General features: G+C 46.1%; 1 protein-coding gene across 2 annotated transcripts in view; it reads right to left on the reverse strand.

The window, feature by feature from the left end:
• Positions 1 to 23,025, reverse strand: part of BBS2 (Bardet-Biedl syndrome 2) — a 28,379-nt gene extending 5,354 nt beyond the window's left edge. For both annotated transcript variants that reach the window (XM_037409584.1, XM_037409583.1), the window contains exons 1-17: positions 22,821 to 23,025; positions 21,035 to 21,262; positions 20,537 to 20,662; positions 20,209 to 20,271; positions 16,463 to 16,540; positions 14,133 to 14,237; positions 13,252 to 13,338; positions 11,805 to 11,940; positions 9,162 to 9,301; positions 8,221 to 8,365; positions 7,489 to 7,660; positions 6,324 to 6,453; positions 5,366 to 5,497; positions 4,713 to 4,850; positions 4,131 to 4,243; positions 3,276 to 3,424; positions 813 to 2,622 (exon numbers count right to left, since the gene is read on the reverse strand). In XM_037409584.1, the coding sequence (XP_037265481.1) occupies positions 2,516 to 2,622; positions 3,276 to 3,424; positions 4,131 to 4,243; positions 4,713 to 4,850; positions 5,366 to 5,497; positions 6,324 to 6,453; positions 7,489 to 7,660; positions 8,221 to 8,365; positions 9,162 to 9,301; positions 11,805 to 11,940; positions 13,252 to 13,338; positions 14,133 to 14,237; positions 16,463 to 16,540; positions 20,209 to 20,271; positions 20,537 to 20,662; positions 21,035 to 21,262; positions 22,821 to 22,937 (2,166 nt within the window). In that variant the 5' untranslated portion in view covers positions 22,938 to 23,025 and the 3' untranslated portion in view covers positions 813 to 2,515. The remainder of the gene's footprint in view (positions 1 to 812; positions 2,623 to 3,275; positions 3,425 to 4,130; positions 4,244 to 4,712; positions 4,851 to 5,365; positions 5,498 to 6,323; positions 6,454 to 7,488; positions 7,661 to 8,220; positions 8,366 to 9,161; positions 9,302 to 11,804; positions 11,941 to 13,251; positions 13,339 to 14,132; positions 14,238 to 16,462; positions 16,541 to 20,208; positions 20,272 to 20,536; positions 20,663 to 21,034; positions 21,263 to 22,820) is intronic.
• Positions 23,026 to 26,936: the final 3,911 nt, after the last annotated feature.

The following is a 26,936-nucleotide window of genomic DNA, read 5'->3' on the forward strand; positions in this document are numbered from 1 at the left end:
ACAGTTCAATATGGAGGGAGGTAAGAGGTGAGCTGTAGACCAGACTGAAGGAATGGTTTCAACATTCATAAACACGCAGCAACAAAGTTCTGACGTTGGGCATTCAGTGGATTAGTATTAATTAAATGAGCAGCAATCCCCAGGACTGGGAGAAACAGGGGCTAAAATCAGATACAACCTGGCGTCAAGTGTCAGTTCCAGTTGTTTTGGCCTTTTTGTTAAAACTCCAAACTGGAACTTGAATTAGGACATTGAAAATCACTGCTACATCGATCCCTCTCCAGCAGGTGCGGAGCCCAGGACGCAAAGGGGCTGCATGAGGAAGGCTCCAGCCCAGGCTGGTGTTTCAGGCAGGCACCGAAGTGCCCCAGCGGGGCAGGACAGTGATACCAAGGTGCGGTGCCACGCGAGCAGCCTTGCCTGTGAATTTGTAGCACCGTGCAGCCCTACCAGTGTGGTTTCAGAGGTTGTTCTGTCCTTCACCAGCAGCTTTACCTGCTGTGACCAGCTCCCCTCCCGCACCCAAGACCAGAATCACTGGGCATGAGTCCTGGGCTGAATTGTACCCACGGGGACCGTTTGCCACTGGTCTCCTGGTGTAGGGTCAGCTTGCTGCTGCACACCAGCCGAGGGCTGCTTTATTTCAACAGGCAACTGCAAACCTGCTAGCACCAGCTTACGGGACGTGGATTTTACATTTGGCAAAGATAAAAGTGGCTTTTACAGGAAAATAAATGACAAATTTCTTGTCAGAAACTTAGCCGGGGAAAATCATCCTTATCAGAGGTCTGGACTGTGACCAAAGAACTGACCTTGCTGCCAAGAGCAGAACAGAGCTGGGACTGGATGCCCTGGACGCTGACGGGAAAGCTGCTTTCTGATCACAGCCACTCTCTTATCATTGAACAGGCTACATAAACATAAGCGAGCAAGCATTAGGATTTTGAACTTAAAGAACAGGAGGTTGAAACAGTGGGAACAGGTACAGCAGGTAGCAGAAAGCCCAGCACTTATGCCAGGAGACTGTTCCATAATCAAACCCTTAGAGCTCACTTGCTTAGAACAGCATGGGTGGCTCACCACCCTTTTACCAAGGAACTTGATTTGACTAACAACCAGATTCTTAAAAGGATTCAAATGAGCTCCGGCTGCTGCAGGTTTGAAGTGACAGAGATCTGTGCTGCTGGCACTGCAGTCCTCCGTATCGAAGGGACCAAAACATGGGCAAGGGGCCATTCGGGGGATTAAACCACACCGCAAGAATTACATTCCCCATTCAGCTGGCTGCACGCTCACCAGCTGCTCTGTGACGAACAGTGGGCTGCTGGCTTCCATGCAGCAGCAGCAAGTAAGAGCCAGTTACAGGACACACTTACTCGTGACAGTGCCCAGAAGCTACCCAAGGCTTCGCTCACAGAGGTGGCCCGTCTCCTCCCTGCCGGCGTTGCCCACCCCAACCCATGCGGTGGTGAATGTGATGAATGGCGCGGGAGCCAGGAGCACTGGGGCCCAACCTCCATCCTGCACATGGTATTTTTAGCTTCTAGAAGAAATTTGCTTTGGCAAAGGTTCTAAAATATCTTTAGATCTAAGATAGAGCCTTACCGTAATATTTTAATCCAATTCTAAGAGATCCCACAATTAATAAACAGGTTTGAGCCAAGAGCAGAGATATTTTTCAATACCTTCTTTGTCTAATTCCATTAAGTACTGCCAGCTCTTCGTAAGTATGCATCAAGCTTGGGCATGTTGTTTGTTTTTGTTGTTCCTGAAATGCACCCTTGCCCACCTCAGTATCTGTGGTTTTTTCCAACAGCAGCACAGAACCAGCTGGAAGCAAAACCTCCTGCAATCCAGGTGCAGAGAGCCTGTCGGATATGGAACGGACCACTTCCTACCTGTGTGGAGTGTGGAACTGGATGGCTTTCAAAGATCTTCTGGCTTAAAAGCCAGCAAGGAGATGTTATCCCTTTGGTGCTTCTAGTGCCCCGAGTTGCAGTTCACCTAGAAAGCAGCACACCCCTGCAAGGAAACCCGGAATCCTCTGACACAGAGAGTTTAAGTGCTTCACATGCACAGAGACTATGCAGCAAAACCAGGAAAGTGCTTTGTTTGGGGTTGGTTTTATTCGTTGAACAAAACCTAACCGTACGCATCTCCCCAACTAAATCAGAACAAAACCAAAGCAGTCTATGTTTTAACGGAAAAGGACAATGCCTGACCTACAAAATATATTAAAATATTAAGTTACTGTAAGAAAAATAATTGTTGCAATATTACACCTCTGTCTTGCGTAAATAGCACATCTACACTTCAACTTTGATGCTTTCTTCACGAACCTTTGGCCTGCGTAGTAACATTTCTCACCTGAAGGCTTAACTAAAATGCTACCTTTGCAATCACTTCGCCCTACAGTGGAGCGGGGGACTGAACGAACCGCTCATCATTACTGGTCTGTTATCTGCCCGCTGCATGGAAACACTGCCTCTGCGCAGCTGCTGCTCCTCCAGCCATTTTAAGAAGAGGCTGTTCCCACACGCATTATTTTGAACAGCATGTTAAGGTTGTTGCTTCTTATTGCATCCCGGCAAGCGCTGATCACTTGTGTTTTAGGTTTGCCGACTGTAAAGACAAAAAAAGGAAAGAAAAGAACACACACTTCAGTTACTAAGAAAGTGGTAAAAATACTTATTGACCTAGTCACAGAATTTAGGGGGTTCTTTCAAATATTTTTTAAACACACAGTGAAATGCCACCTTTTCTCCTAATATGTAAATAAAATCCTTTCTTTAAAGAATCATCATCTGTAGCTCTATTACAGGAGAGCTTAAATGACTTATTGAAAGGGGAATGCTATACAGACAAAAACACACCTCCTGCCCAAAGACTCACAGAACTAATAATATAAACAGCCCTGCTTAAGTTGCTGGGGTTTTTTAGAAGTAGAATTATAAATTAAGAACTGAAACACTACTTTAAAAATGGTTTTTAAATGGTGTTCAACAAAACTAGCCATTTCTATACCATTCAGAAAGCTGGAAACTGCTTTGACCTATTCTCTAAAACTGTGATCTCAGATGATGCTGAATACTCACAGGTGACTGTCACAGGCAATTGGCTATGACTGTGAAGTTAAAGGTTACTTCTACTTACTAATTTAGTTTCAGGCCAAAAAGCCTGAAGTCACTTAACTAACCCAGGTGCCTCCAAGACACACCTTATCTGCCTCACTGGGGTCCCAGCCTCCCCGTCCCCTCCAAATGCACAATACTTACCACGTAACCGCCCGGCCCTCTGGATTGCCTGATTCACAGCTTTCAGATTATTCAACAGCTCCGTGTGATTGTGGCAGCGAATTTTGTATTGATTTATTAAATCTCTGTTCAGATCATACAGCTCAACGTACCGTGTCTTCATGCTTTTCCTGGGGGAACAATCAATCCAGTTATTTGCATCTCTGGAGACAAGAAAGTAATTCCTAGTTTGTCAATATAAAAGTGATACATGGTTGTGATGGCCACCAGGGTTAATCATGTATCTGCTAGCTACAAGACAACAGACTTGTCTAGACATGTTGGTTATACTCATTTTGGGGTGGGTAAGAAGGTCTATTTTTGCAGTTATTTTATCCAGCAACCCAGAGGAGGTGCCACTTTCCCCAGTGAAAGTAACACTGCTCTGCAGCAATTTGGACCTCTTTACTGCTGCTCTTTCCAGTAAAGACAGGGCATTAACAGAACACAGCCCATTAAGAGTGAAGACTACACCTAAAATTTCTTTCTTGGGGTTCTCAAAAGTTCACACACCACAAACAGCTTTTACTGCCTTCTTCCTTTAATGTATCTTTGCTAATATATCTTGCCATCTCGAGGTTGACTCACACTACCAGCTCTATGTCAAATACCTAACCTTGCCCTTTTGCCTTTCCCAGACGGGTTTTCCACCTAAAGAGCAAGGCAAGGCTCAAGGAGAGCTCATGATGGACCCAGCAAAGCTACCAATTCTACATCCAGAGCTGTTACTAGGCAACCCCTATAGCACACATGGGGGTTTTGTGCTCTTTTCTGCCTGAAAAGCAAAGACTGGCCATTCTAAAACCAGCACAGTCAAGCTAAGCAGCCACCACTCACATGTCTCCCAGGAGTCGTGCATCTTCCGCCTGAACCAGCATGCTGCGGATGAGGCTGGAGTGTTCAGCCATGTCGGCAGTGAGCCTCTGATTCACTGCATGGTATTCATCCACCTGTCCAAGGCAGACAGTCAGGAGAAAGGGCCCCCAGCACTCTGGGCATACAGGTAATTGTCCAAGGTAAACCCTGGCCCCGTGTAATAGGAAATAACATCCCAACTTACCCAACCGGCATCCCTGGGCCCATTCCCTTTCCCCTGGCTGCCAGAGTAGTACCCTGCCCCAGGAAGGGGGCGATCAGGCTGAAACACACACCTTAGACCCTGACCCAAACCCACAGCTCTGTCTCCCAGACAAGATATTTACATTATTTTAAACAATCAACTGCTGGGACCAATGGCCTGTTCTACAGAACGAAGAATAAACAGAGAGCCGAGGGTGTCCCATTGTCCTTTGCACAGAAGACAGAGCAAGCCATCACTGGCTGAGTTCCCCAAAGATACAGCAGTTTAGAGATCCTCTAGTTCAAATGCCCCCAGTGACTGCCTAGCTGCCAATTCAGAAACACCCCATACCTCCTCACCTTGACCAGTACTTTCCGCAGCTCCTCAAAGTACACAGGGAAATCTGCTTCCACCTGCAAATCTTCAATAGCCAGAAAGGAGGCCATTGACTGGATAATGTCACCAGCTAGATCAATATCATCCGTGTTGATGGAGATCTGTCAGAAAGGAAAGCAAGCAGTTCATCGCTCTTCCATGCCAAAACGTCTCCCACAACTGCCCAGCAGGACTGACTCTCAAACAGTTACCCAGGCTCAAAGCAGTTCACTATCAAGAGGCAAAAATTGATGCATGAGCAAGCTCTATGGCTTTTAGTAGATAAGGAGACACTGATTTCCAAGGAGCTTTTATTCAGGCCTTGGGAAGAGGCATCTGTGCACACAGGACCAGCACAAAAGTTACAGGCAGCCTTTGTGCCTCAAATCGTAGCTCCCCGAAACCACCCTGTGTGGGAACAAACACCTTCCTACAGATCTGTAGGCTAAGCAGTTTCCTTCAGTAACAGGCCTGGAATTTTACCTACTAACAGTAAACAGACCCAAAAGTTTCCAAAAACATAAGTATTTTCTCTGCCTGTTCAGTCACCATTTTTACTGCCTCAGATTGGCACAACCCCTAAGTTTTACCAGAGTATAATAAAACGGGTGTTCCCCTTGTCCATGAAGATACTCACATCTCCACCAGCCTTGATTTTGATGCAGAGTTGACCTGCATTACGAAGGGAAGTGAAGCAAACCTGAAAGGGAGCGCTCTGAAACTCAGCATCCTCTGGCAGCAAGAAACTCTGATTCAGCCACATAACAATCTTGCAAAAATAAAATGAAGAGCATCAGCCATCAACTGTGTGGAAAGCCTGGAGAAGCACGCAACATCCCTGCATGTGATATGCACCAAGGCACTCTGTTCAGGGTACCTTGGAAATCTCATTTACCAAGTTTCATCCCCTAAATCCATCTCTCAAACTTGTTAGAGTAAGGACAGTTGAATCCTTGCTCCAAAGCTCAATATTCTTAAGAAAACAAAATCCAACAACCAGAGACACAGCTCAAAGTGACAAGCTAAGCCCAGGCCTTGAGACCAGAGAAACCTGGGAACAAGGCTTGGTTGTACTGCAAGAAGTTAAAGTTTTGGTTCATCTTGTGTTTTGCCTTGGCATTTAATGCAGTAAAGGCCATGTAAATATGGCAGAGCCCTACAGTTACGAGGGAAATGACCAGCTCCAATTACTGCAATCCCACTATTCAGATCTTTTAGAACAAAAGCTACCGCACTGCTGCTCATCTGTTGTGAAACTGAGCCATTATCTGGGCACTGCACTGCCTCATTCCTGTTCTCTGCTCGTTTACAATATTCGTCCCTCACTACAGGGCTCCTGCCACATTCCATCAACTATCCCTCAGCAAGGAACGCAGTATCTGAAACGCCTCATCATCTCAGGCCATTAGTTCCTGCCACAACTGAGGCATCTTTGAAAGAAGGAAAAAAAGCAGAGTCAAGTTGAAATACACTGACTCCAAAAGCCAGCAGTGCAGTTCACTGCAAATTCTCCCTTTGCTGTTGAATATCTCAAGCTAATTTCAAACCCTCCACCTACGCAGGACTGGAAAATAGGAAGCAGAGCAGAAACTAACCCTTTGCGGCCTCTCATTCGTTGTACAGTTAACAAAGCTCAGGGGCTCCGGGGCCGAGTCCGGGCTGCTCAGGGCATACATTGAAAAGCGGGGAAGCTGTCTTGTCAACTCAAATACATGGAACTGCGTGCTGGAAGCATTCCAAAGGAAAAATAGAGACAGTTACTAACATATCAGGGATTCACCTACTGCAATGGTTCCTGGTTCTTTTTTAGCTGGCTATTGACATCAGCAGCTTCCAGCTACATAATCAGCTGCTTACTGTTTCCCAGGAAAAAATACTGGAACTTGGAAATTCCAGGCTTATCACATCATGAGGTTGAATGATTCCTCCTCATGGCTTACATTTTCCATAATCCTTACAATGAAATATATTCTCTAAGCTAACACATTTACAATTTTATTATGTGACTGGATATTTTCTTTACAGGTTCAATGAATTCTTATTAAAAGCAATAACAAAGAGAAATTGAGAAAATAAGAAGGGAATTCAGTCCCATACTTTCTTTCTGCAGTTGCTGGCTAGCTGTCAAAATAGGCCTCCCTGTTCAGGGAAAGGATGCTGCTTCCTGGGGCACCGCCAGTTCTGACAGATGTGAGCAGGGAGAAAGTTGTTCTTAAGTGTACATGAAAAGACATTTTATTTCTGTGGGAAACTAGAAAAGTGTGTCTTGAAATCAAGCATACGCTACTTTCTATTTGCCCTGAAGACAAATAGGTTCAGGGTTACTTTATAGCTTGAAAGACTACAGGCTTGCTCAAGTACTTCAGCCAGAGCAGCCACCACTCAGGACCTGGAGAGGCAGCCACTTAGAGCAGACAGCCTGGATACAGCCTCTGCCTCTCTTGATTCCCTTCGGAGACCCACAATAAGGCATTCCCCAGACAAGAAATGCTCACTGCTCCCCTAAAGGCAGAGCTAGAGCACAATAAGTCCCAGTGACTCCAGCGCATTCAGACTTTGTCTGGAGAAGAGCTCAGCATCACAGGTGCAACAGTGTTCTTAAGAAAGCATTCCAGCTACCCTTCCAGTAACACAGAGAAGCAGGGCACCAGGGAAGTAACAGTGCACTTCCCATGGGACAAGTACGAAGCCACATCATGGCTGTTTACTGGTCACACAGTTAGTTCTGGAGACCAGCAGAGATCACAAGACAAAACTCACCTGTTCCTGTAACCCACAAAGGCTTTGATGTGCAAATCCACAGGGACATCTTTGGGTGGAGTTAGGGGAACTCGAACACAGCCCGAGAGGCTCTGGAAACTGGGGTGTACCACGTGGCTCTCTCCTTCAAATATGCCCTCAGCAAAGATCAGCACCGCACGGATGATTGTGTCTTAGCAACAGGAAGAAAAAGCAGTTCCTAAATTAACAGCTGTCCTCTGGCAACAAACCACCACTGTTTTCAGAATTGAGCACAGTCAACCCTTTACACCCCTCCTCCGAATTGTTAAAATACCCCAGATGACCAGCAGTACCACATCTGGACCCGACTGCATCCTCAGCACGCCCAGTGCTGGGTGAATTTACTATCTTGGGGTAGTTCCACTTTTGCATACAAAGCCAGCTGCATTCGTACAACAGCCTCACTAACACAGCTGTAAGTTAGAGTCAACATAAGGGGCACTGCAGGGCCACCAAGTCTCATTTCATACAGTTAAATGTTCATTGCCTTAGAAAATAACACATAACAAGACACACATTGCATCAAACTCCTCCCCCCTGAGACCCATCAAAGGAATGCAGCTTGATTCAAAACTCTGTGCAAGGAAAGCAACCACAAAGGGGACATTACAGACGATAAAGGGGAGACAGGCAAATCATCAGCTAAATATAACTAAATGTTTGCATGAATTTACATGAAATGAATGTCAATGGTTGCAGGCTACCACTCACCATTTGTGGTGGAAATGCACAGCTCCACATGGGCAGACTGGCTGTCAGAGCCTAGATTAACTGAGAGGGCTGTCTGGAGTTGGGTGTTGGCTGGAATCACACCTCTCTGCCCATCAGCTTCCTTCAACTGAGCGTTCAGTTCAGCCTGTTGCAAAACACATACCCTTTAGTATTAGAACCTCAAGATTTTCATTCAAGCAACTTAGAAAACATATGTGTAAGTCAGTTCTCTTTTCTTGCAGGAGCTTACAGCACTTCCCAGACACTTCACATAGCTATGAACAGTGGTTGGATAAGGCATGGAGCTGTGGATACTTGTGCTACTATTTGTTCAAGTGTTTTATTTTCAATGGAGCTCAGCTCTGTACTCAAATCTTTAGTCAGAAAAGCACTTAACATACATTCAATTTTAAGCACAAGCTTATATAATCTCATGCTTCTGCTATGGTCGTAATTTACTGTTCAAATATGAATTTGTGCTTTCCTCAGACTATTTTTTGAAGCTCTTTATTTCTGCACGTTCACCATCAAGCCAGAAGTGCGCTTCCTACACCCTGGCAGTGCTCCCAGCTCTCACCCCATTACCCGATGTTCTGGTACAAGCCCTTCTGACCCCCAAGTTGGCTTATGCATTGAAAATTACAATTTGCAGCCATAAGCCAAAGCAGAGGGCTGAAGAGAATCCAGCTCCAAACACAACGGCTCTGGAAAGGCAAAGGAGCAAGGAAAGTGTCACATATTACAATACAAAAAGCAAGTTCTGAACCTGCACAAGGAGCAAGCCAGATGCAGAAGCAGGAACCCCAGTAAACAACCTCACCACATCCTAACAGGTTACAGTTCTGACTTGTCTGGACCGCCCCGCAACCTCGTCCCAGATTACTCCGGATTTATAGCAATAGGAAAGTGTGTTTGGGCCCTACACATTATTTAAGTAGTACCTTTGCATTTTCCTCATAATTTCTTAATTCCAGCAGCAGATTTTGTTTCTTTTGACTAAGTTCTCGGATCACATCCTGCTCAGCACTTGTATCCATTAGATTTCCTTTCATCTCCTCACCTCCTGGCAGATAGCCTCGGACTGTACAGGAAAAAAAAATTAAAAGCAACAGGCAATTTCAAAGCCTTTCACAGCCTCTCTGAAATTTAGTTTTCGTAATAAGACCCGCCCTGTACCACCTCCTCAGCAGCAAACACTAGTTCTGGTCTTCAGCTGGTACCATTCAGCTGAAAAACTGAGTATTGATTTATACCCACAGAGGCTCTGACTTTCCTGATGATCAGGACAAGAGAACCGCATAATTAAAAAAAGTTGAATTTCCAACCTGTCTTTAAGCTGTCTTCACCTGGCCAGACAAGTGGAGCACCCAGGCCTTTTGTGAGAGGATTCCCACTTAAGTCATTCTTTCAGGTGCTTAGGCAAGTTTGCAATTATGCAAAATTAATAAAATGTGTACCTGGACTTCTACAGCTGGTCAGAGGAATTGCTGCTGTCTGGAAGTGACTGTAAGTCACTGTCAATCAACCAGTAAAAAAGATTTACCCACATCAGTTTTTCCCCAAATCAAGAGACACATCACTTCAAGAGGGGGTAAGACCTGTGTCCCAGCAGCCCAGCAGAGCACGGTTATGCAAATACCTCCACCTGCCTGTGGAGACAGAAGAGCCGAACAGATGAGACCAACACACTTGCTATAAACTTCCATTTTGCTCTAGGGCTCTGTGCTCTGATTGCAGCTGACAGTGAAAGCCAGGGACAAAAATCTTACACCTACAAAGCACATGCTGCCTGACTGCGTATCACTGCTGCCCTGTAGACAGTTGCAGGGAACTTGAAAAGCAGTCAGCATGCACACCGTCCTCCCAACAAAAGGACCCATTTTGTTATTTCTGAGTGAATTATTCACTTTAAAGGAGAACAAGGCAGAAAATACACTGAAACACAGAACACCACCTCACTTGAAAGGATGCTGGCCCCAAACAGAACTCTATTGACAAGGGCTCCGAGAATGCATTGTCCGTATGTCCTGCTCTCGGCTGGGATGGAGTTAATTTTCTTCTTAGTAGCAGGTGCAGTGCTGTGTTTTGGATTTGGTGTGAAAACAATGTTGATAGCACACTGATGTTTTTACTTGTTGTTTGGTAATGTTATGTACTAAGTCAGGGCCTTTTCAGTTTCTCAGGCCCTGTCAGCCTAAGAAAGCTGGAGGGGCACAAGAAACTGGGAGAGGGGACAGCCAGGAGAGCTGACCCGAACTGGCCAAAGGGCTGTTCCACACCATGGGACATCACACTCTGTATATAAACTGGGGGGGGGGGGGGGGGGGGTGGCCAGGGCCTGCTGATTGCTGGTTGGGGGCTGGCTGGGCATTGGTCAGCAGGTGGTAAGCAACTGTACTGTGCATCACTTGTTTTTTCCCTTCCCTTTGGATTTTATTTCTCTCCTTTTCATTATCATCATCATCTTATTCTATTTCAATTATTAAATTGTTCTCAACGCTTTTACCATCCTGCTGAAGTGGGAGAGGAGCAAGCAAGCAGCTGCATGGTACTGAGTTGCCACTGGGGTTAAACCACACCACCATATAACCCCAACAATAGGGCTATGACTATTCAGTAACAGCTAAAGGCTCCAGCCTAAAGGGATTCCCATCCTGCCGAGGTTTGTTTATGATGGACCCATCAGAAAAGGATGATCATGTTCAGTGATGTTAGCCTACGCAGCTCTGCTAGGACAAGGTATCTTCAGAACTGTGTACAATATTCCCCTTCTGTAAGTATGGGGAAAAGGTTTATATGCTAAAGCCCAAGCGCAGCAAATCCATGCAGCCTGTGATTAAGACAGACAGCAAAACACTGTGCCATTTAACAAGGACAGGCTTTTGTTCCAAATGGATTGTGCCAGACCTGCTTGTCTCAGGCCACTGACGCCAAACAGTCGGATAATCACACCAGTGTCTTTCCTGGAGCCATCCCTGTAAATTCATGCTGAGCCTATTTAAATAACCTGTGATGGCATTTGCTCCCACTCACAGTAACCAGGGCTGACTTGAATGTATGGTGGGACAAATCCACCAGTTTTCCAGTCTCAGGATAGCACCTTCAAGTAAACAAAAAGCTGTTAACATCTAACATTTCTAATACAAAAACTATCCATCTTCAGAAAACCCAGACATGGACCCCCTTAGCTCTCTGAACACCTTTACCCACTGTAAAGTGACCAAAGAACTACCACATATAGGAAAAAAGGATTTCCTATACTTTCATCTATAATAATGTTGTCTGAATATACTGGATATAGTTCTCTTTGCATTGTTAGGATGGGACTTCTTCCATTACAAAAATGAATTTTGACAGCTTCTTGGATCATAATAAAACACACACTGATTATCAGAGAGAAGGCAATATTCAAAATCCTGTTTGCAGATAGCGTAACTCAAAATTCCCTTAACTTCGCGTAAAGCGAAGGGAATTTGTCACGCGAAAATTACTATGGAACCAAAAAAATGTTTAGCTGATCTGAGATGATGTGATGTGCCTCATGTTACTATGTATTAAATGAATATCCTGAACAATGCTCTTACCTTCACCATCAACTGAACAACAGATTAACTGGGTGCTCCCATCCATTCTGTAATCCCCCTCCACCACTCCTGCAATTGAGGAAGCAAAGTTGTCCTTAAAGATGACTTCCCCAGTTCGGTCACTGCGTGCATCAACCTGGAACAACACAGAGTTCCAAGGCACAGCATGAACAGGAAAGCTAACTCCAAAATACATGCCATGCCCTACTCTGAGCTGTTAACCAAAAGCCAGCTCCGCTCACAGAATTGCAGGTGAACTTGCAGCTCTGCTGATCAGCACACCACACATGAGAAAAATACCATCGAGAAACGACCTCTAGACAGCCTCAGCTAGAAGGACCTGCTCTTCAGAGGTGCTTCCCTAAGTTACAAACAAGAGGGAGGAAAGAAAGGGACTACTGCAAGTCTGCACTGGGAACGTTATGCACATGAGTGCAGCAATGAAGGGACTGAAAACCAGAAATAAACTTAATGCGGTATTTACAGCCTCTCCTCTTAGCTCCAGCCCTTGTGCGGTGAATTATTTCTATACACAAATGCCACAACTTTTAATTATCTTTCATTGGAAAAGAGTGGCAAGGGGGACTCAGTTCTGTGCAGTGTGGCTTTTCCAAAGCACAGGACCCAGCACCACACTTTCTAGGAGCTAGGGACTGTTTCAGACCAACAAGCAGGGTAAAAATTGCCAGCGGAAAAGTACGGGGGGGCAGGGAGAAGGTAATGCAAGGAGAGATTCTCTTGTTAACAGTGTTATACACCTAATCCAACATAAGTTACAACATACCTAGGCCCTAGACTGCCAAGCTGATATGAAGTTAATTAAATTCCCTCAGGCTAATGACAGTGATGAAAGGTGTGAAGAAGAAAGTATAGCTTTAAAAAAAAACAAACTGGCAAGCTGTGTCCAGGAGAGATTTGGCAGCTAGAACAGTCATTTCTGGCAAAGGGGAATATCAAGCAACAGGCTTAAGAGTCTACGACTGAGCTGTATAGAATGTCTTTACATAAAATTAAGTAACGCGCGATTAATCCTGCCATAGTCAGGACTGACGCTGCTCTCCTGTTACATAACTGCTTTGCCTTCCCTGTAGCCTGAGAACATTCAGGAAACATTGCAGAGGATTATTAGCACATCCTCAAGACACAGCTGAAAAGAGACACTCGAGCCCTACGATGTGGCATATGGCCTCTGCTACCACAGAAACAAGTTACTACACCTTAGCAATTGACTGAGCTAAGCAGAGGAAGCAGCTTTTCTCTGATCTTGCACTTGGCACGGCATTCACCAGCCAAACTAGGTTGACTGCAATAGTTCTTCAGCGTTCAGTCTTCATCAGTCTTTTTAACTTTTTGGTTGTTCTCCTTCAGACTGTTTAGCAGCCTTGTACAAACACAGCTTCCAGATTTACAGCTCCTCATTCCCCACCCCCGCCCTGAGTAAACTCACCTTCCCATTGGACCAGCCAGTGATCAGCTCACACACACCGTCGGAGTTCAGGTCAAATGCATGTATGCTCATGGCGTGGTTTTTAGACTGAGGACAGAAAAAAAAAGAACAAATTAAGTCTGGGTATGTTTGTTCAATGGCACATGCCTGACACATGCAAGACATGGGAATAAGAGGCTAGGAAGCTGGAGCATCACTGTCTCTAAGGTCACAGACACATCTGAAATCTTAGTCCTTGCATTACTAGTCTAGTCCACTGCTCTCAAAGAACCTGATCTTTCCCTTAAATACATTTTCATCCAAGCAGATGATGAGAACTCACAAAAACAAAGAGTAAAAAGCCAAATTCTCAGGGGAGGGGCAGGGGGAATAATCAGGGCTTCAACATCATCATAAACTGACACCACTGAGAAAACCCATTAACCTCTTCGTGTCACCTCCCAAGGAATCCTTTCTCTTAATACCATTAAACAGACCGTTCTAATCTGTGTTACATTAAGAATATTAAAATGAGCATCAGGAAAGGATCTTGCCAATATGATGTGCTACAGCAGCAAATTGCTCTTGATGTGAAAAATTAGCTTCAAACACAGACAATGCAAAATTAACTCAGTCTCTGAAAAACAGTTTATTGATTCAGCAACAATACAGCCAGGAGAGTTTTCCAACAGTGAACTCAAATTTCTCTGTTGCTTGAACACAAGTGCGCGAAGCTGAAGCTTGAAGTTTGTAAGAACAAAATTACAGTAAGTTCTACACTCAACCAAAAATTTCAAATTCATCTAAAGAGGCAGGATTACATCAGAACGACCTGAGATTTGGTACCCCATCTCCTGGCAGCCTTCAAGCTTTCCATGATGATATTCCAACACTGGACTAACCTTAATCCTCCAGTAGCGGGCTGTCTTGTCATAAACTCCGACTGTCCCATTGGAAAGAGCATAGCCGAACCGACTGCCATACATGGGGCTAAGCGCAGTAACAGTCTTGTGAAGCGGAAGGAGGGAGAGAGAGAGGATACAGGAGTGAAAACTTGAGCATCTTCAAGTAAGAGAACAGACTATACAACCTCTCTATCATATGAACTGCACAATACTTAAATGCTAAGTAAGCTTATTGTAGGAAGCATTGAGTATTGAAGTAACTATTCTTAAAAATCAGTCTGAAATCACCAAAAGCCTTGTAGGATTCCCTCACACAAGCTGTGTTGCCAGCGTCAAGATACACTTCAGCAAGGATTGCAGAACTGCCCTCAAACTGTGGACTTTGACCAAATATTTCCTACCACAAGCAGCAACACAACTGCTCAGAGGATTCTTGTGGTCATCAGTGCTAACATATTATCACTGAAAACCTACTCCAAACACACAACATTCCTGAAGCTTCAGGAGCTGAGGATGCCAAAGAGTTCAACTTCACATGGGTTGGGAAAGCCCTAGAGATATCATTGGTGGAAAATCTTTGTCCAAGATTAGCAAGATAAAAATTAACAGCTCCCGCAGTTTGACTTCTTTGGAACACAACTAGAACACCAGCCTAGGTATTACCTGAATAAGTAACGGCTCCAGGGAAATACCCAAGAGTCCTAACTCAGTCATAGCTGTTTCTCACTCCTCGTAAGACCTTACGATTCTTCGCTGAGCTAAGGCTCTCAGTGCTTGGAAACGCTGTTTTTATCACGCACTAAGACTAGAGATTTTAACATCAGGACAAAATTTCAATCATCTGTCTGGTCTTTTGTACAATGTACCAGAGGAGACTTCCTTAAATTAAATCTTTCACCAACTTCTTAAACTCAGCTGACTATGCTCGATTTTTTATTTTTTTTTACCATAAAACATTTTCCAAACATTTATCCTTCCCTCTCATGACCTTCTCCAAAGCCTTTCCCAAGTACCAAAATCCTCTAAATTGCATGCACCCAGTAAGGACAGAAGACATCCAGAAACAGTCAGAAACTCACAAAAGTACAAATACTCCCTTTATACCAAATTGTTTAAAAACTGAAGAACCACAACAGTCTATGGCTTCAGTTTCACCAGACTAAGTGATCAAACACAGCAAATGCAAACTATTCAAGCCTTCCGAAACAAGCACAATGTATAAAGCCTTTGTTCCCCGAACTGACCTTCCTAAAACAAAAGGTTTAGGTGCAGCTGTTGGCTTTTAAATTAGAACAGTAGGATTCCATCAAGCCTCCTAAGCCTCTGCAGGTGTGAAATTAAAACAATTCTACTGTGGATCTGAAAATAAATCACACATGATAGTGATGGATCTTTAGCTTCCCTTTAACTAGAAATCACAACGTAACTCCAGACTGGCTACTGTACAGACAACAAAATGTACTATAGGCCCAGTTCTAATTCTAGCTACAGCAACAGCCTCCTTTCCTAGGACACTGCCTGGATTAGTCTTTTATAGCTCTCCATAAGTGGATTAAAAGCTAATTAAGCCTTTTAGCCCCAACTTGGGCAGCAGGGAGACCTCAGATCTTCAAGGACAAGGGTTTGTAACATGTCCTTACTCTAACCTGGGCCCAGAAGCATCATGAGAAGACTAAAAATAAACTCCTAAATGCAATGCTAACAGTATTTTACCCCCTTCCGAGCAACCAAAATTTAACAGTGGGATTTCTCTCATTTCTCAAGCTGAAGAGCAACACCCACACTTTTCATTTATTCTTCTGTAAACCTATCTGCCCCACACCTTACTTTAGGCACTGCAGCCCTGTTTATACAGCCAACATGCGTAACTCTGGCTTTGCAATTCCAGTTGCAAACTAAGCCTCCAGTTTTGCCCAGGCAACACTCACCTGCCCTGCTGTGCACTGTCTGAATACATGAGGCAAGTTACTTTGTCAGATTGTGTCAATGCATTTGAGGAAAACTGTCAAAGCCATTCTTTCGCTCAGAAGGCAGGAAGAGCTTCAGTCACAATCCAGTAACCTTAATTACCTTTGGACAGGGCCGTGACTTTCAGTCAAGCAATAGTTACTTTTCTGAACCTGGTGAAAGGTTTGTAAATAAACAAAGCAAAAAACCCTGTGCATAATGAAAGACATTATTAAACTTTTGCAGTTCTAGCAGATACTGTGCCAAGTAGTTAAGTAATATTTAATTACACAACAAATTTGAACCAGAGAAGCTTGACAATACACAAGAATTTCAGCTCCATCAGCAATTATAATAAACATTAGGTAGAAGTAATTTACCTCTGTCTCTGACATTTCTGCCACAATCTCATCCTCTTTAAACACCCGGATGTCAAAATCTTCAGAGCCAACAAGAAGCTAGGAAAAAGAAAAAAAAAAAAAAAAAGAAAAAAAGTCTACCTCAAAAATAGTTATTCAAGCCACGGAAATAAAAAGGACATACTCTAGGACCTACAGGGCAAATAAAAATTCCAAGTCCAGCAATGATGAGGTTTTAACAGCTCTATGAAAAGTTGCCAGTGGAATAAAAGGTACCATCTATCAAGACAAGATTTCAGAAGTCTCCCATTGAACAAGTATTAGTTATACATTTTTTTGTCAAGCTAGACTCTACAAAAGCACAGTGAAATATCTGGGGTAGGAATAAAAAAAAAGATACTTGGAATATCAGGGATATGCTCTTTTCTTACTGTAAAAGATTTAGTGTTATAACTCATAACTGCAATTATATACATCAAAAATACTGTGCTGCCTGTGTTGGAGCAGAAGACTTGGAGCCCAGTTCCAACTTGTATTACATGGGTTCAGAGAACCAGCAACTCCCAGTTACTGGCCTGTGAGCAAACAACTGGGAAAAAAAAAAAAAAATCATTGCTCAGCACTGAACATCCCTCATTTAAAAAAAAAAATCAAAACCAATGAATCCAAGTATCAAACCATCACTGCTCCTCCAGCCTAAATGGTTGCTGCCAGTACTGCAAAGCGTGGGTAAAATGAGCTTTAACTGATGTAAATGATCATACAAATAGGAAATCAGCACCGACTCAGGTCTTCTGCATTCTCATTCCTTTATCATTCTTTTCCTGTTTCCTAGTTGAGCCAGTGTAAGGCATTAACTGAAAAGAAGCTCTGTGGAAAAAGCATTTTCTAAAGATGGTGACAGTTCACAGTTTCTACTTCGCAAACTGAGAAACCAAGAAATAGATTTGCTTAGTGTCTTGCCCACAAAGTCATCCAGCAAATCAATGACAAACGGAATTAGAAATGAAAGTTTAAAACCCGGTAGTACTTTTCCCCACTGAAACCAATGAACCATCCATCTTTACTTGGCAGAATATAGACACAAATCCATATGGAAGTTGGATTTTTACAAAGATTAAAGGCTTCTTTCCTTCCAAAGTAAAGATGTTTCAAATTTTGACAAAGTAAACTACACCAGGCTAAGCTTAACCGTAGATACTGAAATAATTTACAACAAATAACATATGTAAGAGGTACAGATTACTTGACAAGATGCAACTACCAGCTAAAAGTGAGTAACTAAAAGCACAGAATCCCAAAACAACTACTGATGATGCTGCATTTCCCAAAGATGCCTAGATGTTGGGGTTTTTTTCATTTATTGTGATCCAACTTGTCCACCACAGTGACTTTCATTCCACTGGACCGGAACTTGAAAAAGCAAGGAAAAAGATTCCTCCCCCTCCAAGTCTTTGGTGAGACAGGAGAACATAACCTGTATCAATCCAAAATCCCGAGGAAGACAGTGACCACAACAAATCAGTTTTGTTAGCTACTAAACGACAGAAGTATATTCATGACTTTTTAAAACTGGTCAGTTTTAAATATAGACATATTTCTGCTGGGGTGGGAAGAACGGAAATGAAGCTAGCACACCCGCTTATCAGATAAGACACAAAGTGATAAACAACGATTTGCAAAGATGTTTCTGTGCATTTTCTCAGAACCTCAATTTTAAACCAGAAGCAAAAAGCCACAAATAAAAAAAAACCCACCTAGACAATTAAGATTAAAAAGAACACTAAAAAAAAAATCTCAGCAAATGCATGCTCGGGTAACTGGCAGGGTAAGTTAGTTGGATAATGCATCCAACTGCTTAGCTCAAAGTGGCATCAGATTACACCAGCTGCTGAGAATGAAACTTGCTCAAGCAGAAAAAATAATAGCAAAACAATAAAAAAAACACTTAGTGCAAAACATTTACAATTAGTGCCATAGATCAGTTTCCTGATTTCTGAATCTTTATACACCCTCTCCACTTTCTATAACCACCTCTCAGCACATTAAAACCACCACACTCTAAAAGAAGCTATAGAGAAATTGACTAGAAAACCTGATTTTTTTTTTCACTTCCTGAAGATCCCAATCAAGCAAAGTATCTCTATCAGTTCAGCATTTATATAACAGAAAAACAAAAAGTGTAGATGTCCTTTACATATCACTATAAACATTATGACACAAGAATTATTTATTTTAAAAAAGAATGAGGGGGGGGGGGAAGTAAGTATCTATAGCGAAAAACAAGAAAGAATTTGAAAAACGAGGGTTTTTTTGGTGGGGTTTTTTACAGTAACTTTTTTGCAGTTAGTTTAATAGTGAAATCCTTACAGTTACCAAAACATGGCCTTGGGAGAAGAAACAGACACAGAAATGCATCCGTCAAGCTGGGGCACAACAAGTTCAGTTCAAGGAGAACCAAATGGTTAATGAGACTAAACAAAAAATTACTGGAACTATGTCTGAACTATCCTAATTATCATACTAAAAGATCCACCTTCGAGCAAAGAGGGACCCCTACTAACAAAGCCCCCTCCTCACAGAACGTGCCAGGGAAAACAAAGAACGCTGTACCTTTAAATGGAGATAAGGCTTGTAAGAGCCAAGGAAAATTCAGTGTTACTACACCATAATCGTAAACAATTGTTCAAAGCCTACAAAGAAAGCGTCACTCTGTGTTAAGAGGTGTGCTAGCTTTGTGGATTACCGCCTAGCACCCATCTCTGCCCAGACAGGCAATGAACAAACATCTCAACTCAGTGTGTGGATTGGCTCTTGCACACAGAGTGAAGAACCCAGATTTGGGGTAACAATTACACATGCCAAGCGGGGAACCAAACAGAAAAGCTTCAGTAATTATGATTAAAACTGAGACACAGATGACAAAAGTGGTTTTAGCATAGTGATTTAACATCATATTGACTAGCATCTGACGCACACTAAGGAAGCTGTTACTTTTCTTCAAGATTCATATGTATAAGCATGATCCCTCAATTCATTCCGGATGGAAGAACATTTACAACATAGAATGCCATACAAATACATGACTTCATTTCTTGCAGTCTACATGATCAGAACGGCAGCTGTTTCCTATTGTTTGTCTCATCTCATCAGCAAGATGCTTGTTATAAGTTAGCTTCAATTTTAAATCAGAAGAGAGTTTTTTGTTTCCCCCTGTCACTATGAAGAAACAGGAGGACCAGAAGCAAAGACAGATTTCTTGATTTTACCAACTGTAAGTGAAGCTCTTCACAGCACAGCTTTTTAAAAGCTCACTTTTACACGTAAGATGCTTGCAAGTTGTTCCTCTGAAATTTAAGTGTTTATAACCACATTCAAGAAATACCACTGAAATAGATGCCTTGCAACTGATGACCACAGGCATTTCATTGTATTTCTCTTGGAGTAGTTAAGAAAAATGTGAGAAGTTTTCCATTACAGCTAGCAATCTATTCACCAAATCGAGGCAGGAATGCAGTAAAGAGTCCAGATACACCTCATTTTACAGACTCCAAGTAGTGCCAGAGACCAGTGCTGCTCCCTGTACATGGGCTGAGCATTTGTGCAAGTCTTTGCCAGACTGGAGTCTGAAAAAGGCACAACTTCCATGAAGGAATCACTTTAACCAGTAATATCAGTCAGTCATGTTTGCTAACCCATGGTTTTTCATTATCATTTCACTACAAGACCGTGAAAACAGTCGGATTCACATGTAAACATTTACAAACCTCAGTTTTGCCATCACCATCAAAGTCACACAGTGCCAATGACCGAACGTTGTCTCCAGTAACCTAAAATGAGAAAGACAATCCTCAATACTGATGACAGCTGTCAGAAGCTAAACTATTTTTATGATCTCAACTACAACAGAACAACTAATATAATTAACATTCAAGCAACACCTGAGTGAACTGAATACACGACCAAAACACAGTTCAAGGTCTGACATAAATTAAGAAAGATAATTACTGAATTAGTACTTATCACGTTAAAAAAAGCAAGAGGAATGAGCACCATTGAAAGACTCTTGTAGTAACATCAAAAGCATAGCCTTACTGTCCAAAAAAGGTCATTTCCTTCATAATCAAAGCCCTGCAGGGCACAGTTTCCACCAGTAATAGCAAGTGGAGCTGAAATATCTCCCAGCTTTCCAAGAACTATTGCATTGGCTCCATCCGAAACCTACAGAAAAACAAAAAGAAACAGCAGACAATAAGACATCAGAGTACACAAGTCAAAAAAAGAGCTTCCAACATTCTCACTATCCATTTAGCTGAGCTCTGAATGCCTATTAAATTTAAATTTTGCCTTGCTAGGTGATGTTGACATATTGTGCAAATCTACTCTCACATGTGCATACACAAGACATACATTGCATTTGTTGGGTTTTTTTTAATATTCCAGATATTCTAAAGGCAAAATGTTTTGAATACACTAATGCAAAGAACAGAAGCATAATTAATTGACAAAGTAATGTAAAAACTGCAATCTTTAAAATAAAAAAAAAGAAAAAACCTAATATATTAAAAAAAGCAGAGAGTTAAATTTACTTGCCTCTTTGTAAAACAAATCTGAGTTGTTATACACATCGTAAGCCAATAAATTAGTCTGTGTTCCAACCAGAAGACAATCATAACCAAGCTGAGGGTTCAGCACTCCTGAAGCTAGACAAGTGATCCCTTGGTTAATGTTGAGAAGAGAAATGTCTGAATCTTGGTTACTTTGCACCATCCGGTTTGTGCTTGTTGTCTGTCCTCGGGCATGAGGGTTATGAATAAAAACCTGTAAAAACAAAGATATAAATATTATCACAAGGCATATATGTTTGTATACAAACGTTAAAGACTACTGTTTGGATAATAACGGTGATGGGGAAGGAGGGCATTCACTCAACCAAAGTGAGAACAAAAGACTGGAGGTTTTGCTGACAATATTCTGACAGTTATTCTTTAAACTACAGCAAAAAGGGGAAGCGCAGGAAAACCCTGCTCTGGCCAGCTGTTTTGTTTCTGAAAATGGCAACTAACATGTCTTCAGAGTAAGGCCGAAAAAAAACCCCAAACCAGAGGGAACAACAAATTAAACAATTTAATCCAGCTGGTAACAATGTTACCAAAAACCCCCAAATATTTAGGACAATTTACCTGGCACCTATTCCTCACCTCCACTGCCAGGTGAACGCGGTTAATTTTAAAAGGGCCTTGTGATAATTCTCACTTGCCAAAGTTCAGTCACTGTAATTCCCAGGAGCAGAGTCAGAGGATCACAGGATATTACAGATTCATTTAGGTTGTGGAAAAGACCTTTAAGATCATCAAGGCCAACCGCTAACCCTGCGCCGCCAAGCCCACCGCTAAACCATGCCTCTAAGCGCCACATCCGTGCACTCTGCAGAAACACAGAGTACTATGCTTAACAGCCTTTGGGTTACGGCGGTACAGCCTGTCCGGGGAACGAGCCCTTGCTCCGTGCAGTTCCTAAAGGCTCCAAAATAAAATTAATAATAACAACGCTGAGAAACATCACAGCCCAGCCATGTTTGTATTTACAGCAACCTAAATGGCTCTGTGGGTTTAGGCTTCAACCCATGTTTTATTAGTTCGGGTGTATGTTACCCCCCCGCTGCCTGTATTCCCAGCTCCAGCCGAGCACCCACAAGGATTTCTAAGGATTTCTACTCCTGCAAGGCAACCTCCGCAGCCCCCCCTCACCCTTCCCGTTCCCGCTGCCCCACCCTGGGGGGGCACAGGGGGGCCGGCAGGCCTCAGGGCATGGGGGGGGGGGGCACAGGGGGGCCGGCAGGCCTCAGGGCTGGGGGGGGGGGGGGCACAGGGGGGCCGGCAGGCCTCAGGGCTGGGGGGGGGGGGCGGGCGCTGGGGGGGGGGGGGGGGCGCTGGGGGGGGGGGGGGGGCACAGGGGGGCCGTCAGGCCTCAGGGCTGGGGGGGGGGGGCGGGCGCTGGGGGGGGGGGCGGGCACAGGGGGGCCGTCAGGCCTCAGGGCTGGGGGGGGGGGCACAGGGGGGCCGTCAGGCCTCAGGGCTGGGGGGGGGGGCACAGGGGGGCCGTCAGGCCTCAGGGCATGGGGGGGGGGGGGCACAGGGGGGCCGGCAGGCCGCAGCGCTGAGGGGGGGCACAGGGGGGCCGGCAGGCCGCAGCGCTCGGGGGGAACTGGCAGGCCTCAGCGGCCCCCGCCCCCGGGCCCTGAGCCCCCTCCGAGCGCGGCCCGGCAGCACCCGGCGGGCCCCGGCCGCTCCGAGGGGCACGGCCGCCCCGCCGGGCCCTGCCCCGCTCCGCTCGGCGCGGCCCCGTGAGGCAGGCGGGCACCGCGCCGCCCCGTTACCTTGCCCGCCTGCGTGGCGGCCGCCAGGCAGGGGTGCGTCCCGTCGAACCGGCCCAGCGCCACCATGCGGGGCAGGATCTTGTGGTTGAGCTTCAGCGTGAAGATGGGCACCAGCATGGCGGCGGCGGCAGGCAGCACGGGCCGGCCCGCACACGGGCTCCGCCGGGGCCGCTCCGCCGCCCGCGCCCGCCGCGGCCTCACGGGAGGGGCGGGGCCTCGCGGGGCGGGGCGGGCACGGGGGGGGCTGCTGGAGGGACTGGGGGGCGGCTGGAGGGACTGGGTGCTACTGGGGGTACTGGGGGGCGTCTGGGCAGCTGAGGTGTGGGACTGGGAGAGCAGTTGCAAAGGTCAGGGCAGCTGGTGGCTGCTGGAGGGACTGGGCGGCATCTGGAGGGACTGGGTGCTACTGGGGGGCATCTGCGGGGCTGGGCTGTGGGATTGGGGGAGCAGTTGCAAAGGTCAGGGGAGCTGGGGGCTGCTGGAGATACTGGGGGGCTGCTGGAGGGCTACTGGGGTGCTATTGAGGGTACTGGGGAGCGTCTGGGGTTGCTGGAGTGTGGGATTGGGGTTGGAATTGCAAAGATCATGGGAGCTGGGGGGCTGCTGGAGATACTGGGGGGCTGCTAAAGATACTGGGGGGCCACTGCAGATACTGGAGGGGCTGAGGTGTGGGATTGGGGGGGGAATTGCAAAGGTTAGGGGAGCTGGGAGGCTGCTGGAGGTATTGGGGGGCAGCGAGAGGGTTACTGGGGGGCTGAGGTGTGGGATTGGGGGAGCAGTTGCAAGGTCAGGGGAGCTGGGTGGCATCTGGGGGGGCTGGGGATTGGGATTGGGGTTGGAATTGCAAAGATCAGGGGAGCTGGGGGGCTGCTGGAGGTGTTGGGGGATTACTGCAGATACTGAGGGGCCACTGGAGATACTGGGGGGGGGGGCGTGCTGTGGGATTGGTAGGGAAATTGCAAAGGTTAGGGGAGCTGGGAGGCTGCTGGAGGTACTGGGGGCTACTGGAGGAGTACTGGGGAGCAGCTGAGGTGGCTGGGGGGCTGAGGTGTGGGATCGGGGATGCAATTGCAAAGGTCAGGGGAGCTGGGGAGCTGCTGGAGGGACTGGGGGGCATCTGAAGGGCTGCTGGGGTGCTACTGAGGGGACTGAGGTGTGGGATTGAGGGTGCAATTGCAAAGATCAGGGGAGCTGGGGGGCCACTGGAGATACTGGGGAGCTGAACTGTGTGATTGGGGGTGGAATTGCAAAGGTCAGGGGAGCTGAGGGGCTACTGGAGGTACTGGGGGGCATCTGGGGGGGCTGAGCTGTGGGATTGGGGGAGCAGTTGCAAAGGTCAGGGGAACTGGGGGGCTGCTGGAGGTGCTGGAGGGCTACTGGAGGTACTGGGGGCAGCTGGGGGGCAGGGGCGGGGGGGGCAGGAGGACAGAAGGGCAGAGGATACTGGCCCCTAGAGCAGCCACAGCATCCCCCAACACCCGCACCACCATCCCAGCCATGGCTTCCCTGCGGGGTCAGTGCCCAGCTGGGGGTCCTAGGGGTGTCCCCTTGCTGTCCCCAGCCCCCCTGCCTCACCCCTCACACCCTGCGGTGCATGATGCCCCCTCCACCAGCAGCCCGGCGCCTTGCTGCAAGCCAAGGGCATCTCCAACCAAGAAGCCACAAGCCGATAAAACCAAACCTGGTGTTAAAACGCTCGGTGCCACCCGGGAAAGGGCAACCTCCGCACGCTGATGACGCTGTGCCATGGGCTTACACACTGGTTTGTGCAGAATCCCATCGCTGGGGTGCTGGGAGGAGGTTGGAGACTGGGGGGGTGAAGGGCAAACCCATGCCAAGCTACGATGCCGGTCCCCATCCCAGCATGGATTTTGGTACCAGACCCTTACGTGTCCCCTCTCCCCACAGTGACCACAAGCTCCATAGGGAGACCCTTTCTAAAATCATGGCTTTAGAAATCCTTAGATTATTTTGGGTTTAAGAAATACTTTTAACACGATAACCTTCACGGATGCTGTAAATGCACCGCACTCTCCGACCAGCACCCGAACCCAGACCCCTCCACCCACTGTCACGCTGTCACCCCCATCCCAGCAAGAGGCACATTTGGAAAAGGATGCAGTGGGCCAACAGCCCTCCCTGCAGAGGCCACCGGGTTGAGGCAAAGATTCATTTATTTCTAGGAAAGCTGGCAGGCATGTCCCCGTTGGCATTTCCTTGTGCCTCAGCCAAGCCCCGGCCGGCAGCAGCATCCCTGCCCTGCATGCGAAGGAGGGCTCTCAAAGGCAGCGCTGGAGAGGAGATCATGCGACTCCGAATGTGACAACCGCCTTTTTCTCCTTTTTTTAATTGTTTTACCAAGTTTTTCTGGCAGCTCTATCAATGTGCCATTATACTTGTGAATAACAAGGCAGCAGTCATATGCAGCATATTAAAGAGGGTGGGTTTTTTTCCCCTTTGTGGACCCGTTTTGGGTGAGCGTGGGTCTAGGTGCCAGCCTTGCAGTGGGTCTACCCTCCCGGGTGCCGCTTTGGGTAGTGGAGCACAAAGGCAAAGCACCGGCGTGAACTTGGGCGCACAACGGGGTGTTGCTGAAGCTCAGCAAATGCTGCTGCCCCCAAAGGGAAAATCCCCATCTCCCCCCCCCCCCCCAGCAGCACCAAGCGCGGCTCACTGTTGGCCTCTGCAAACTCAGCCGAGCACAACGGGGAAAAAACTGAGCTCAGACACCTTTTTAGGCTGGTAAAATTGGAAATAGATGAAAATTCCAACTTCTTGCTAAATATGTATGATCTGGGCTGTAAATACTATTTTGCATCGCTAATTATGGTATTGGGTTTGGTGCGTCTGCAATGTGGCTAAATTACACTGCCTGTTACAGCTGCCACTTTGGATTTGCTGGCTCTCAAGCTCCTAAAATTGAAGTCATGACTTTTAGTACTCGTTCCCCTTCGTTTGACAGGCCTGTCATTTATATTCTACGTGCAGCATCCAGTCCTGAGTCTGGTGACCACGCTGCTCCCATCGCAGCCATCCGGCAGCACTCGGAGCAGGGGTCCTTCCCTTTCCCCACTTTTATAGGGGGGGAAATCCCATCTAATCCTCACCGAGCTCCTGCGTATTGCTGCTGCGCAGCCGGGGTCAGCATAACTGTACTCAAGGGATTGTTTGGAGTGTACTCAAGGGGTTGTTTGGCTTCATCACCAGAGCAGGGGTCTTATTATCCAGCAAGAGGCCATCCTCATCCTCCCTGCATGACCCCAGTGCTGCTCTGCACAGGCTTGCCAAGGGGATGCTGTGTCCAGTGTTTGCTCTGTTCCAGCTCCTGGGGAAATGTAACTTTATATATATAATATAACATAACATCATTTGGTATCATTTAATATAATACAATATGAGGTAACGATAAATATATATATAAAATATATAGAATCAAACACGCTTGGCACCCGTTCCTGGCTTTCTAGGCAGGTTGCACAGGGAAGCTGGCCACGACAGCACGACAGGTACGAGGATCCTCACCCACCCAGTAGCAGTTTCTTGGCAAAGACTTCAAATCCAACCAAAAATTCCTGATGCCTTCACCTGCCTGGCAGGGGAGCGCTAAGGAGCTCTCAGATACCGAGTTTGGGAAAATGCTGGCAAAAATAACCATCCCCAGCCTTTGAGGAGGAGATCGTACGGCTGGAGGGAGCGGGCAGGGGTGAGCAACTGCATCTGCACACCAAAATACTTCTTAAGGTGAAGGCAGAGCCTGTCTGAGCAGCAGCAAACCAGCTTTGCTGTCTGCAGGGGCTTTTCTCTTTCCCCACCCCAGGTTTGCTGCCCGAGCCCGAGCAGCATTTCTCCCCCCATCCCATGCACAGCCCTGGGATGGGAGATGCCTTTGGATGGGGATGGGACGAGCCGTTGTGCCGGATCCTGCCTCCCCTGAGAGCTCCTGGGGGAGACAGGATCCAGCACAGCAGCTGCATGAATCATTCCTGGGACAGACGACCACGATCTCGGGATCTCAGGAGCAGGGCTATGAAGACATCAAGGAAAATAGCACATCCTTTTATTTCACGCCTTTATACCGAGGGGGTTGGTGTTCTCTTTGCAAGCTCGGGCAAGTGT

The sequence above is a fragment of the Falco rusticolus genome, chromosome 15 (genome assembly GCF_015220075.1).
Source record: "Falco rusticolus isolate bFalRus1 chromosome 15, bFalRus1.pri, whole genome shotgun sequence".
NCBI classification, from domain to species: domain Eukaryota; kingdom Metazoa; phylum Chordata; class Aves; order Falconiformes; family Falconidae; genus Falco; species Falco rusticolus.